Source organism: Coregonus lavaretus (genome assembly GCF_964263955.1).
Source record: "Coregonus lavaretus genome assembly, chromosome: 19".
In the NCBI taxonomy this organism is placed as follows: Eukaryota; Metazoa; Chordata; class Actinopteri; order Salmoniformes; family Salmonidae; genus Coregonus; species Coregonus lavaretus.
In genome coordinates this window covers 38,587,840-38,603,568 of record NC_140006.1, presented here as the reverse complement: position 1 = coordinate 38,603,568, position 15,729 = coordinate 38,587,840, and the positions used below count along the sequence as shown (strand labels likewise).

Below are 15,729 nucleotides of genomic sequence, written 5' to 3'. Positions count from 1 at the left end.
AAGCAAGATTTCTGGCTCTCACAGACCTGTAACTTCTTCTTTAAGAGGCTCCTCTGTCCTCCACTCGTTACCTGTATTAATGGCACCTGTTTGAACTTGTTATCAGTATAAAAGACACCTGTCCACAACCTCAAACAGTCACACTCCAAACTCCACTATGGCCAAGACCAAAGAGCTGTCAAAGGACACCAGAAACAAAATTGTAGACCTGCACCAGGCTGGGAAGACTGAATCTGCAATAGGTAAGCAGCTTGGTTTGAAGAAATCAACTGTGGGAGCAATTATTAGAAAATGGAAGACATACAAGACCACTGATAATCTCCCTCGTTCTGGGGCTCCACGCAAGATCTCACCCCGTGGGGTCAAAATGATCACAAGAACGGTGAGCAAAAATCCCAGAACCACACAGGGGGACCTAGTGAATGACCTGCAGAGAGCTGGGACCAAAGTAACAAAGCCTACCATCAGTAACACACTAAGCCGCCAGGGACTCAAATCCTGCAGTGCCAGACGTGTCCCCCTGCTTAAGCCAGTACATGTCCAGGCCCGTCTGAAGTTTGCTAGAGTGCATTTGGATGATCCAGAAGAGGATTGGGAAATTTTCATATGGTCAGATGAAACCAAAATAGAACTTTTTGGTAAAAACTCAACTCGTCGTGTTTGGAGGACAAAGAATGCTGAGTTGCATCCAAAGAACACCATACCTACTGTGAAGCATGGGGGTGTAAACATCATGCTTTGGGGCTGTTTTTCTGCAAAGGGACCAGGACGACTGATCCGTGTAAAGGAAAGAATGAATGGGACCATGTATCGTGAGATTTTGAGTGAAAACCTCCTTCCATCAGCAAGGGCATTGAAGATGAAACGTGGCTGGGTCTTTCAGCATGACAATGATCCCAAACACACCGCCCGGGCAACGGAGTGGCTTCGTAAGAAGCATTTCAAGGTCCTGGAGTGGTCTAGCCAGTCTCCAGATCTCAACCCCATAGAAAATCTTTGGAGGGAGTTGAAAGTCTGTGTTGCCCAGCGACAGCCCCAAAACATCACTGCTCTAGAGGAGATCTGCATGGAGGAATGGGCCAAAATACAAGCAACAGTGTGTGAAAACCTTGTGAAGACTTACAGAAAACGTTTGACCTGTGTCATTGCCAACAAAGGGTATATAACAAAGTATTGAGAAACTTTTGTTATTGACCAAATACTTATTTTCCACCATAATTTGCAAATAAATTCATAAAAAATCCTACAATGTGATTTTCTGGATTTTTTTTCCTCATTTTGTCTGTCATAGTTGACGTGTACCTATGATGAAAAGTACAGGCCTCTCATCTTTTTAAGTGGGAGAACTTTCACAATTGGTGGCTGACTAAATACTTTTTTCCTCCACTGTATATGTAGATACCCAAATGACACCAGAAAACCCACACCTTTAACCCTTCCATGTTCTATGTTTTTATGTGAATGGATAGACATGGTGTATTTCAATAAGACTACAATCAGCCCATTTTATTTGTAGAACTTTATGCCAAGTAGGTGCTCTTAATACAATCTGATTGATGTGAGTTACTCTTAAACTAACAGAAGATTCATATAATATGATTTGCCTCATAATTAAATCTAACGATGTGTTCTTAAAGGTTGTATGAGCATTAAAGGCTGTTATGTCCATAGTTGGCACTGAGGAGGTTTTCCAGCTTGCAGGATTTCATGGCCAATGTAAGAAGTTCCATTCAATGTCCTTAATGTGATGAGCTTATATAAAATGCTATTCTTATTCCAGTCAAAGACCGTTTTCTCTCTCATGCAATAAGATCTACAGTAGGATGCAGGATGCAGTTCTGTGTTCAGTCCACCTCAATGAAACTTCGATAACTCTGTCCCTTTCTTTCCAATGGATATAACTCTAATACGGGACTGTGGCCATCCAAAAACAGTCTTACTTAATCAAACGCTGATGCAGTGTTGAGCCTGCACCCGAAACCAGGCTAGCTCTGTAGATTTCCGCTGTGCCAATTCCAATGCAGTCCAGTCCAGAGAAAATACCTAAACTTTTTCACAATTTCTTATCATCCATTGAACCGAGACAGTAGTAGGTACGAGTGAAGAGCTGCCATCTTGGTAAAATAACTCATCATTTCCCTGCTTTGCGATGGGCCACACTTCCTCATTACCGTGAACCAATCACATCTCTCTTTCTCAGTAATTTTCGACCTTATTTGGGCGGTATGACCACTAGGGGCGCCCCTCTGCGGGGTCTCCACATCAGCACTTGGGCGTCGTTGGCGTTAGGTCGTCCCAGGGCGTTGGGGGGGATGGGCTCCTGGTAGTTGAGGATGTGGGGCTGCTCCTGGTGAGGACGGCCCACTAGGGAGGCCCGGGAGCCAAGGGGCATGTCAGGGTCCACGGCAATGTCCACCCGCATCCGCCACCGCACCGTCTGCAGCACGATGCGCTCCTGGAAAGTGAAAAAATTATAATAGTAAAGTTAACTTGTATCACAGGAGGTTGGTGGCACCTTAATTGGGGAGAACGGGCTCGTGGTAATGACTGGAGCGGCATCAGTGGAATGGTATCAAATACATCAAACACATAGTTTCCGGACATTATTATGAGCCGTTCTCTCCTCAGCAGCCTCCACTGAGTCTTGTATAGCAACTGCCATTTAATACGCTGCAGCCCAAAGAGCTTTACAGCTAGCACATAGAGCAGTGTTTCGCAATATGTAGCCTACCTTGACTACCCCGGCCCCAAGGCCACATATTTCTGTCCTAGCCCAGACCTAACACTGGGCAAGGACAGAAATGAACAGTCCTGGGGGTACTCCAGGAACATAATGGAAAACACAAATTTAAAGGGTTAGTTCAGTCCAAAATCAAAGTTTGTCAGATGTTTTCAGACCTCAAAGGTGGTCATGTGTTGAGATGAGTCCACATTGCACACCATTTGTTGGGTCGATCAAACTAATTACAGTTGAAGTCGGAAGTTTACATACACTTAGGTTGCAGAGAATGGTTCCTACTTCTGCAACAAGTGCGACTCAAAGTTTGCGGAAGCGGACTCCCTGAAAGGCCACATGCTCCCGGTCCATGCTGACAAGCCATACAAGTGTGACCGATGCCAGGCTGCGTTCCGTTACAAAGTGAACCTCGACAGCCACAAGACTGTCCACACTGGTAAGACTTCTGTTACATCTTAACTAATATCTGTACGGTCAAACTAATAACGTCAGTTGGTGTCAGAAGTGGGATCCACATAGAGTTGAAGTCGGAAGTTTACATACACTTAGGTTGGAGTCATTAAAACTAGTTTTTCAACCACTCCACAAATTTGTTGTTAACAAACTATAGTTTTGGCAAGTCGGTTATGACATCTACTTTGTGAATGACACAAGTACTTTTTCCAACAATTGTTTACAGACAGATTATTTCACTTATAATTCACTGTATCACAATTCCAGTGGGTCAGAAGTTTACATACACTAAGTTGACTGTGCCTTTAAACAGCTTGGAAAATTCCAGAAAATTATGTCATGGCTTTAGAAGCTTCTGATAGGCTAATTGACATCATTTGAGTCAATTGGAGGTGTACCTGTGGATGTATTTCAAGGCCTACCTTCAAACTCAGTGCCTCTTTGCTTGACATCATGGGAAAATCAAAAGAAATCAGCCAAGACCTCCACAAGTCTGGTTCATCCTTGGGAGCAATTTCCAAACGCCTGAAGGTACCACATTCATCTGTACAAACAATAGTACACAAGTATAAACACCATGGGACCACGCAGCCGTCATACCGCTCAGGAAGGAGACGCGATCTGTCTCCTAGAGATGAACGTACTTTGGTGCGAAAAGTGCAAATCAATCCCAGAACAACAGCAAAGGATCTTGTGAAGATGCTGGAGGAAACAGTTACAAAAGTATCTATATCCATCTATATATACAGTAGAACAAGTCCTATATCGACATAACCTGAAAGGCCGCTCAGCAAGGAAGAAGCCAATACTCCAAAACCACCATTAAAAAGCCATACTACGGTCTGCAACTACACATGGGGACAAAGATCTTACTTTTTGGAGAAATGTCCTCTGGTTTGATGAAACAAAAATAGAACTGTTTGGCCATAATGACAATCGTTATGTTTGGAGGAAAAAGGGGGTTGCTTGCAAGCCGAAGAACACCATCCCAACCGTGAAGCACGGGGGTGGCAGCATCATGCTGTGGGGTGCTTTGCTGCAGGAGGGACTGGTGCACTTCACAAAATAGATGGCATCATGAGGAAGGAAAATTATGTGGATATATTGAAGCAACATCTCAAGACATCAGTCAGGAAGTTAAAGCTTGGTCGCAAATGGGTCTTCCAAATGGACAATGACCTCAAGCATACTTCCAATGTTGTGGAAAAATGGCTTAAGGACAACAAAGTCAAGGTATTGGAGTGGCCATCACAAATCCCTGACTCACAAAGCCCTGACCTCAATCCTATAGAACATTTGTGGGCAGAACTGAAAAAGCGTGTGCGAGCAAGGAGGCCTACAAACCTGACTCAGTTACACCAGCTCTGTCAGGAGGAATGGGCCAAAATTCACCCAACTTATTGTGGGAAGCTTGTGGAAGGCTACCCGAAACGTTTGACCCAAGTTAAACAATTTAAAGGCAATGCTACCAAATACTAATTGAGTATGTAAACTTCTGACCCACTGGGAATCTGATGAAAGAAATAAAAGCTGAAATAAATCATTCTCTCTACTATTATTCTGACATTTCACATTCTTAAAATAAAGTGGTGATCCTAACTGACCTAAGACAGGGAATTTTTACTAGGATTAAATGTCAGGAATTGTGAAAAAACTGAGTTTAAATGTATTTGGCTAAATGTATGTAGACTTCCGACTTCAACTGTAGATGGTGCTAATCTTTCCCATGCATTTGGGATTGAGGGACGCATTGTTGGAACCATACAACTGATTGTGTGGGATGTGGATTTATCTCGAGATTAGACCACTTTAGAGGTTGGAAAACAACTGACAAACTTTGACTTTGAAGTGAACTATCCCTTTTAAGATAATAAAACATAAAACTAAACAGAGCAGTTCATAAAATCCAAGGAAGTCCACCTTCTGAAGCCTACCTTGGTGACAGAGTTGATGGCAACCAGCCAGGTGATGAAGCTCTGGTCTCGGGTGATGCATGACAGCATGGGTGTGTTGCTGTTGCTGATGGGCACGGCCCAGGTCACACTGGGGTAGAAGTTGTCATTCATGCTGACCGTGAGGCGCGACGGCTTGGACGTGGGGCCCGTGAGGGTGACCGTCTCGGTGGTGTTGCCGTACCAGGGGTAGCTGACCCCGTCTGAGTCGCTGATGGCCTTGACACGGCCCTCACGGAGCTCCGGTAACTCCCAACTGGACCTTTGGTAGTGGACGGAGAGAATATCTTATTACATAATATCTGGCTACAAAACAGTACAACAGTTTATGATAATGATACATTACAATAGCCTCACTTAATGGACTGTGTTAATAGTAGCCTAGGTCATGGCAAAAATTTACAGTTGCTAGAATTTCACTCATCCAACTGATACATATACACAGAACAGTTCACATTATGTGACCGACTGGGTACCAAACCCGGATCGTCTGGCCAAGTGACTCAAGACATTAGCCCACTGAACTAAAGCCTATTGTGCGTGTTTGTGTGTGAGAGAGTGAGAGAGAGTCAGAGTCAGTCAGTCAGATTGAATGATTACGGATGGTGACAGCTCAGAACTTACATGCCAATGTCACCATAAGTATTGTAGAACTCCATTTGAGTACAAGCCTGGATCCAACCCACCACCCAGGTTTCATTGCGGGGCACCGGAGGCATCACGATCCCGGCGGAGGCCCTGAAGTACGGTGTCTTATACCGCAGCACTATAGGCGAGTTCTCCTCTATCACCGTTGGGCACTGGTCAATGGAGGCCGATACCTCGTAGACTACAATGTTGTCCCTTCTAATGCGCGGCTTGCAGGCGATGCTCTGGATACAGCCCATGGTGCTGACAAGTAGCAGTGTAAGGAGAACCAGAGATGGAGGGAGGAGATGATACCTGACCAGTATGCACATCAGTCCCTCTCGGATTCCAGCGAGCTTGTAAATCAAGATTAATATTTTAATTGCCCATCACTGATGCAGTCAAATAGCTTCAGAAAACGAAATAGATTAATCATTTTGAATATAAACACTGAGCCAACATTCGAAATCAAATCAATACAGCAGTTGTTTTCAAGCACTTTTCCACGCCGGGAAACTGGCACGTTAAGGACATGGAAGGAGAAGAACGAAGAGTTGGGGGAAGGTACACTGAGCATCTCCCCACCGCCTTCCCCCGATATGACTGTTGAGTGCCGCACTGCCCTTGGTGCTTATCCCCAGAAACTGCAATTGGGCCTCCCTCGGGCTGCTGCTTCCTCGCTTCGAGGCCGTCGCCCCCTTTCTTTTCGAGTCCACGCGTCCGGCTGCAGGTCGGTGCCCTTTGATCCTGCTCTTTCGGCTCAGCGTTGTCATGTCAGTGGCGACGGGACAGCAGGTGAGTCAATTGGGATGTTCGGGTGCCTTTGTTTGGATGGCTTGCATAGCCCTGTTATTGGTACGGCGCCCTCAAAGAAGATTGTCTTGGTCGGCACAACAAGAAGACTTTGGCTCATATCCTACCTAAACCCGATGATAGTAGGCTAGTTATAGCCTAATAGGCTATTGAATCAACGAAACAGCGCGTGGCAGGCTATTGTGCCCTGTCGAGCCAATAACGCTAGGCTATTTCAATGTTTTCTTCGTGCCATTCTTGAGATCAAGGATGAGGGAAGCTCGCATCATGAATGGTGCATTATGAATGGTGAGAGAAAGCAGCCAGAGGTGCACAAACGTGCCCGGGACTTCGTGTGACACCCAGCCGCTCAGTTATCCCTTAAATGTTTTGGTGACACGAATCATCCATATCGATCTCCGTCGACCGATTAAGCATTATCTGTCCAACTCCCTTGCTTGGTAGAGCATCATTTCCTCGAGGACGGTCGCTGTTCAGTTAGGCTAGGTGCTGATGCTGGGAGGATAGACAGCGACAACCAGTGAGCGAGAGGCGTTCAACAGACCCCTTCGTTGAAAAAACAAGGATACATCATGTGGGCGTGGTTTACATCCCATGGACACTCCCCCATGTGCTGCCATTGGTTGGCCACGTCAACAGGAGAAGTGGTGTTGGCTTCTGCGGACTTCCCACTGACGCGCGTCAACTGGGTCATTCAAACTGTTCTGCGGTCTCCTCGTCGAGCCGGGTTTACATTTATAGTGTATTTTTGGTTGTTGTTTTCGGTTTATGATTTTCCGTTTATTGAGTATCTTATCTGTGAAGGTGGCGAGCGTTGTCTACAGGGCTGCAACCGCCGCATTGATCATGAAGCCGCAGGTTGTGTTCGTGCTGGGCGGGCCTGGCGCGGGGAAAGGAACCCAGTGCGTCAGAATCGTGGAGGTAAGAGATGGCGACAAAAAAAAACAATGAAACGGACAATGATAAAATGATCAGGGCATTGAACTGTGTTAGGAAAGAAACCACTAACAGATTTGAGTGGGTTGTGCCAACTTCTGTCCAGGGGAGACCAGCTAAATGTATCAACTTCCGGTTCTTGTCCTCTAAATGTAGCCTACTCATTATGCTAGCTAACATAGCCACAGATAGAAGGAGCAGTTACCAGTATAACTATGCCAAGACCACACTAGCTAACTAACTACGTGAGTGCAATGAATAATAATGATTTTTTCCCCTCCATCAATAGACTTTCAACTAGCTAGCTATGGATAAAGGTTATTCCTGAATACCAGAGAGAGGGGTGTAGTACTTTAATCAGTGAAGTACTTTAATTTTTCTATAAATCAGGAGCAATGTGAGTTAGCCAGGTAACTTCGATAAACAACCAGAAATAACCACAATCTAGTTATGTGTTTTGGGTTTTTGTGTCAATTAGAAGATGTTCATTTTTAGCTTATCTTTCTTAAAAATAAAAAGTTATTTAGGCATGTTTAGCTGGTTAACTCATTGATCCTGTGTTGTAGTATACCCCTCAGGAGTCAAAGTGGGCTATAGTTCACCAACGAGAGACAGAGGGTAGCTAGCTTGTTATGTAAAACAGCAGTGACTTCTATTCTAATCAGTAGCTAGTGTTTTCATGTCTTACACTGAACAGACTGTGCCTCTGTTGAGAAACAGAAGGAATAGGAAACAGACTAGGCTACTCTGTGTTTATGGTGGTAGGCTTCTAACTACATACAGAGTAGCCTATGCACTGATATTGACGTCATACGGATGTGTAGTGTACATCTTATCAGTTCAGCTGTTGTGCAATTCACATTATGTAAAGGTATTTTATCTGCAATGCACCTGCTCTAACCCTCCAACCAATGCCCTTGAACAGGGATTCTTGAGAAATCAAGGCATATGTGTATCTGAGTCTGGGTGGTGTTTTGCGTCAATAGATAAACTCAAGATTTAGCGTCTACTACTGCTATTCAGCTGTCTGACATATTTGCGTCCAACATTGCAGGCCTCCTTTGGCTTTCTTCTGTGCCAAGTTGTTTCATGCATTTGCCAACTACTTTGATGTGTGTTTAGACTTATCAGGGATTGGCATTAAGGGTTGTCATATTGCCCCGGGCAAGTGACATGAACAGTCGTGCAAGTTGAGCCTGCTCTGTGGTTGCCCCATTGAACAGGTGATTTTTTTTCTCTCCTGATAACAGCCAAAATGCAAATGATTCCATTAGTCTGATCTTTCTGGTTCCTCTCCTGTGGGTAGGTGACCTTAATGTCAATCCCTGCCCTATATTCATAATTTAGGGCAGGGGCCATATGTGTTTGAGCAAGCATCCTGTTCAAGCATGAAATAACACCTGTTCTATTCATTCAGCACAATAGTAGTTAAAGGGCACTAGTGATGCTGTCTCGTCGCTCCCTAAACCCCTCCCCTGCTTTCAGTGTCAATGGAGCACAGAAACACACTGTTGAACAATAACCATCTAGCTATATAACACATTACTCTTTTCTATTTATTCTCTGCTTAGGACATTGTTACTATTGCACTCCTTTTAAAGGAACTACATTACACCCGGACAATTTCATTCTCATAACCCAATTGATTCCTAAACAAAGTAGGCTAGCTACATTGATAGGAAAGATGTAATGGGGAGATTTAAGGTGACTAAAGGTCATATTTAGTTTAGAGTGATCAACAGAATGTGTATATATTTTTCCTTTCTGTAATACACAGGATTTCTAGTGTTTGTGACACTCAAGGTGCGTGTTGATGGTCACTAGACTTGATGCTGAATGTTATGGATTATTCTCATATCTGTTGATAGTGGTTGACGCCAGACGGAATGTATAAGGACAGAGAGAACACTGATTATTCACTGTTGTATTGATGACATTCTGGGAACACTGTGTGATTCTGTAGCAGCTGACAGCACTGCCTTTAGTTTTGACTTCCTACAAGCCTCTCGGGCTGGTGTTTACAGAACATTTGGTGCTGTCTGATTAGGATACAAGGGCCTGTCTCCAAGAGGCTGGTTTTTACAGAACATTTGGTGCTGTCTGATTAGGATATAAGGGCCTGTCTCCAAGAGGCTGGTTTTTACAGAACATTTGGTGCTGTCTGGTTAGGATATAAGGGCCTGTCTCCAAGAGGCTGGTGTTTACAGAACATTTGGTGCTCTCTGATTAAGATATAAGGGCCTGTCTCCCAATTTGTAAGTTGCTCTGGATAAGAGTGTCTGCTAAATGACTTAAATGTAAATGTAAATGTCTCCAAGAGGCTGGTGTTTACAGAACACTTGATGCTGTCTGGTTAGGATATAAGGGCCTGTCTCCCAGACGCTGGTGTTTACAGAACACTTGATGCTGTCTGGTTAGGATATAAGGGCCTGTCTCCCAGACGCTGGTGTTTACAGAACATTTGGTGCTGTCTGGTTAGGATATAAGGGCCTGTCTCCCAGACGCTGGTGTTTACAGAACACTTGATGCTGTCTGGTTAGGATATAAGGGCCTGTCTCCCAGACGCTGGTGTTTACAGAACACTTGATGCTGTCTGGTTAGGATTTAAGGGCCTGTCTCCCAGACGCTGGTGTTTACAGAACACTTGATGCTGTCTGGTTAGGATATAAGGGCCTGTCTCCCAGACGCTGGTGTTTACAGAACACTTGATGCTGTCTGGTTAGGATATAAGGGCCTGTCTCCAAGAGGCTGGTGTTTACAGAACACTTGATGCTGTCTGGTTAGGATATAAGGGCCTGTCTCCCAGACGCTGGTGTTTACAGAACACTTGATGCTGTCTGGTTAGGATATAAGGGCCTGTCTCCAAGAGGCTGGTGTTTACAGAACACTTGATGCTGTCTGGTTAGGATATAAGGGCCTGTCTCCCAGACGCTGGTGTTTACAGAACATTTGGTGCTGTCTGATTAGGATGTACAGTGAGGGGGGAAAGTATTTGATCCCCTGCTGATTTTTGACGTTTGCCCACTGACAAAGACATGATCAGTCTATAATTTTAATGGTAGGTTTATTTGAACAGTGAGAGACAGAATAACAACAAAAAAATCAAGAAAAACGCATGTCAAAAATGTTATAAATTGATTTGCATTTTAATGAGGGAAATAAGTATTTGACCCCTCTGCAAAACATGACTTAGTACTTGGTGGCAAAACCCTTGTTGGCAATCACAGAGGTCAGACGTTTCTTGTAGTTGGCCACCAGGTTTGCACACATCTTAGGAGGGATTTTGTCCCACTCCTCTTTGCAGAACTTCTCCAAGTCATTAAGGTTTCGAGCTTGACGTTTGGCAACTTGAACCTTCAGCTCCCTCCACAGATTTTCTATGGGATTAAGGTCTGGAGACTAGCTAGGCCACTCCAGGACCTTTAATGTGCTTCTTCTTGAGCCACTCCTTTGTTGCCTTGGCTGTGTGTTTTGGGTCATTGTCATGCTGGAATACCCATCTACGACCCATTTTCAATGCCCTGGCTGAGGGAAGGAGGTTCTCACCCAAGATTTGACGGTACATGGCCCCGTCCATCGTCCCTTTGATGCGGTGAAGTTGTCCTGTCCCCTTAGCAGAAAAACATCCCCAAAGCATAATGTTTCCACCTCCATGTTTGACGGTGGGGATGGTGTTCTTGGGGTCATAGGCAGCATTCCTCCTCCTCCAACACGGCGAGTTGAGTTGATGCCAAAGAGCTTGATATTGGTCTCATCTGACCACAACACTTTCACCCAGTTCTCCTCTGAATCATTCAGATGTTCATTGGCAAACTTCAGACGGGCCTGTATATGTGCTTTCTTGAGCAGGGGGACCTTGCGGGCGCTGCAGGATTTCAGTCCTTCACGGCGTAGTGTGTTACCAATTGTTTTCTTGGTGACTATGGTCTCGGCTGCCTTGAGATCATTGACAAGATCCTCCCGTGTAATTCTGGGCTGATTCCTCACCGTTCTCATGATCATTGCAATTCCACGAGGTGAGATCTTGCATGGAGCCCCAGGCCGAGGAAGATTGACAGTCTTTTGTGTTTCTTCCTTTTGCGAATAATCGCACCAACTGTTGTCACCTTCTCACCAAGCTGCTTGGCGATGGTCTTGTAGCCCATTCCAGCCTTGTGTAGGTCTACAATCTTGTCCCTGACATCCTTGGAGAGCTCTTTGGTCTTGGCCATCGTGGAGAGTTTGGAATCTGATTGATTGATTGCTTCTGTGGACAGGTGTCTTTTATACAGGTAACAAGCTTTAAGAGTGTGCTCCTAATCTCAGCTCGTTACCTGTATAAAAGACACCTGGGAGCCAGAAATCTTTCTGATTGAGAGGGGGTCAAATACTTATTTCCCTCATTAAAATGCAAATCAATTTATAACATTTTTGACATGCGTTTTTCTGGATTTTTTTGTTGTTATTCTGTCTCTCACTGTTCAAATAAACCTACCATTAAAATTATAGACTGATCATTTCTTTGTCAGTGGGCAAACGTACAAAATCAGCAGGGGATCAAATACTTTTTTCCCTCACTGTAAGAGCCTGCTCAGAAGAGGCCAGTTAGACATTTTCTCTGCTTCTGTGCTGGGTGTGTGGTGTCTCCCCGTTGCAACTTGTACTAAACCGGATTGACTTGATTGACTTTACGAACGAGTGCTCTCCTTTGTGTTCAGCTGGACATTCCTCTTACAATACAAGTATACAAATGTTTTTGTCCCATTGTTCTCCATAAGCGGTTGAACCAGTAATTATTATTATTCGAGGAGTGCACTGTGTTGTTTTGGTTAAGGCTGGCATTAACCCTCTGTGTTTTTCCCAGAACTATAGTTACACTCATCTGTCTGCCGGAGACCTGCTGAGGGCTGAACAGAGCCGAGAGGGGTCCGAGTTCGGACAGCTCATCGATAACTACATCAAGGATGGCAAGATCGTCCCTGTCGAGATCACCATTAACTTACTCAGGAAGGTATGCACTAACTCCAGGTACCTATGACTACAGGGTTTGTGTTAACTGTTGACCTTTAGGAAGCTGGCAGTTAGCATTACTATTAGCTTGGATAATATGGAGTAGCGCTATACAGTCATTTTGGTCTGAGTACTAAAATAGTCTCTGTCATTGCTCCATAGGCTGAATTAATCCTTGCTTCACCCTTAAAGGGATAGTTCACCCAAAATATGTTTAATATCAGATGCATATAGTGAGGTCTACAGGTGGTGTGTAAGACTTTTTAGACATAAAAATGTCTGACTTCGATTTGGGGAAGAATATCCCTTTTAACTTCCACTTTCCTTTGTCCTCAGGCCATGGAGGAGACCATGCAGATAGACGAGAAGAAGTTCCGCTTCCTCATCGACGGCTTCCCCCGAAACGAAGACAACCTCCAGGGGTGGACCGCTGTCATGGACGGGAAGGCTGACATCAAATGTGTGCTTTTCTTCGACTGTAGCAATGAGGTAATAATACACCTTGGGGGGAGGATCTCCACGAGGAAGGTGAGGGGACGAAGAGGGAGGGGCAACAGATCAGATATGACACATTTGAAGTACGACTTTTATTTCAGAAAGTTGCCTCCGAGTGTGAATATATTTTATTGCTTGGCTGACAGTGTAATACTTTATCCTGAGAGCTGTGTTTTGTCTTGTCTACAGGTCTGTATCAACCGATGTCTAGAAAGAGGGAAGAGCAGTGGCCGGACCGATGACAACAGAGCGAGCCTGGAGAAAAGGTAGCGTCCAAACTCTAAGGCTTGCCATGATCACCGACCACTGACCTCTTTTAATATGAACTGGACCTCTCAAAATGACACACGGCTCTTGCTCATTTAAAAGAAGGTGTACTTATAAGGCGCCATATGTTGAAATAGCTCTGCTGTTTCCTGGTTTCTAAAATTCTAATTTCAGGTAATGCGACACAACAAGCAATGGATAGTGTAGAGCAGGGCTGTCCAACCCTCTTCCTGGAGATCTACCGTCCTGTAGGTTTTCAGCCCAACCCTCTTCCTGGAGATCTACCGTCCTGTAGGTTTTCAGTCCAACCCTCTTCCTAGAGATCTACCGTCCTGTAGGTTTTCAGTCCAACCCTAACTTAGCATATCTGATTCAGCTAGTTAATGTCTTGTTGAGCAGCTAATAAGTAGAATCAGGTGTGTTAAATTAGGGTTGGACTGAAAACCCACAGGACGGTAGATCTCCAGAAAGAGGGTTGGGCAGCCCTGGTGTAGAGAATCATCATGCTATCTTAACCGCTGTGAAATATAGTTTCAGTTACCAGAAATGTTGTAATTTCAGCAGTTTTAAGTTGGTGTACTAAACCGAAGGTAATATGAAGCAAAAACGAAACGAGGGGAAGCATATCAATATTTAATATAGAACATATCTACTGTTAATCAGACTTGCTTGCAATGAGAATGACAGATCTATAACTCGCATTTCTATCTGAAATCAGTCAGGTTGTACACGAAACTACATAATGCACCTTTTAATAATGGACTTTAGTGAAAAAAACATTGGCGGGCATTGCTTTTGAGATTGCGATTTTCAGTCCCACCTTGACTCACCCTTAAAAGTAATATACACGGGAGCATGTTTTAGCTTGGCTGTATGTACCATTTTGGGTCTCCTCTGAGTCCTGGGTGCTGGTCAGCCCTGTTTCTGAGCCTCTGTTTCCTCCCCTGAAGGATCCAGACCTACCTGCAGTCGACACGGCCAATCATCTCACTGTATGAGAAACAGGGCAAGGTGCGCACCGTGGATGCCTCGTGCGGTGTGGACGAGGCAAGCAACAGGAGTATACAGCACTGCACCATTGCAGTCACACATGATGGGCATTTGGAACACGCTCAGTAGTACACACTCAGTAGTACACACTCATTCACTGATCTTATAATTCAGTATGAATTCCCTCAATCTGAGTTGTTTCTTTCCCTATTGGTTGTCTCTCTCTTCCCTTGCAAACTCCGGAGGGCAGTCACACACTTGCGCCCAGGCGATTGCACATGTACAAAAACACAAACATGAATCTGGTTTTCTCTAATGCATCTCTTTCTCTCCCTGTCTGTTTCAGGTGTTTGCCAATGTCAAAACCATCCTGGACAAAGAGGGTTGAAATTCCGCACACTGCCAACAACTACAATTCACAGCTACTTTTAGTTGTTATTTTTATCAACGGCAGCAACAATATACTCTGTTTATTTCCATTCATGACTTTTTACCTTTATTATTATTATTTTAAGGGGGCGGGGGGTCTTTATTTTGTGAATGCTGAGCTGCTCGTCCAAGGGTGAGTGTGTGTATGAGTGAATAAGATGGGTCGTACGATGCTCTGATGACAAACCTTACATGAACCCTCTGAGGGGGTTCACTATGACAGTAGTACACCGACTGACATGCCTGTCATTTTAGTCCGGGGGGCCTTTGAATAGGGACAAGACTAGTAGAATTGCTCTTTGCTTTGTGAGATGCTCGTTTCTGTTGTCAAGCAGAGGCATATACAGTACTGTATGTTAACAAAATTACGTTCTCTGTGATAAAATCTCTGTACTATAAAAGTGCACAAAGATCAGCTCTCGACCCACGTTTTTGTTGCGTGTTATTTTTTAAATCATTGATTACACGACAAAGGAAAAAGGAGCAGTTTTGTTGAATTGGAGTATGTTACCCATATAAAGTGGGAGAAAAAGTAAATGACAGACAAACCAAATATACCCCCCTCTCGTGTCTGTCTGTTTGTACTTCATTTTTCTTTGACAGGTGAATACTTACTGATGGACCCACTCAAATGGATAATTCCACACTCACAGACAGAAGATCACACTATCTCAAGGCTATATCAGTGTCACTCAACTGTTTGCTGGCCGGTCCCTGAGACTCTAATTTGTTCAGTTCTACAGTGCTCTTTAATGTAAACGGTTCCCGAGGAGAAAAGACCATAGCTTGCTGATCCCTGACACAAAAGAGACCATAGCTTTTAAGTCCCTGGTACAAAAAAAGGTCAAGAAACAGTCTTCCTGGAACAATATAATTTTGATATCTGTAACTATATTTACGACCTATTTATTTTGTTTCCAACACAAGCCTTAAACAGTTATGGTAGGTGGAACAACTTTGCCACATAGACCATAGATGTCACAGAAATCGTTCAACATTGTTTAAATTACATTTTATTTCATCCAAGCTTGCTTGTGTGTT

General features: G+C 44.2%; 2 protein-coding genes across 2 annotated transcripts; one reads left to right on the top strand and one right to left on the bottom strand.

Moving 5' to 3' along the window:
* Positions 1 to 301: 301 nt before the first annotated feature.
* Positions 302 to 6,507, bottom strand: fam78ba (family with sequence similarity 78 member Ba). The gene is made up of 3 exons (XM_084182927.1): positions 5,767 to 6,507; positions 5,125 to 5,404; positions 302 to 2,455 (listed from the first exon to the last, which is right to left on the bottom strand). Exons 1-3 carry the CDS (start codon positions 6,099 to 6,101, stop codon positions 2,213 to 2,215), a joined length of 858 nt encoding a protein of 285 aa, XP_084039053.1. The 5' UTR covers positions 6,102 to 6,507; the 3' UTR covers positions 302 to 2,212.
* A 701-nt stretch (positions 6,508 to 7,208) lies between these two features.
* LOC311146426 (UMP-CMP kinase-like) lies at positions 7,209 to 15,115 on the top strand. Its single transcript, XM_084182932.1, has 6 exons — positions 7,209 to 7,503; positions 12,362 to 12,508; positions 12,844 to 12,996; positions 13,192 to 13,268; positions 14,220 to 14,316; positions 14,606 to 15,115. The coding sequence occupies exons 1-6, from the start codon at positions 7,351 to 7,353 to the stop codon at positions 14,645 to 14,647; spliced, it is 669 nt and encodes a 222-aa protein (XP_084039058.1). The 5' UTR covers positions 7,209 to 7,350; the 3' UTR covers positions 14,648 to 15,115.
* Positions 15,116 to 15,729: the final 614 nt, after the last annotated feature.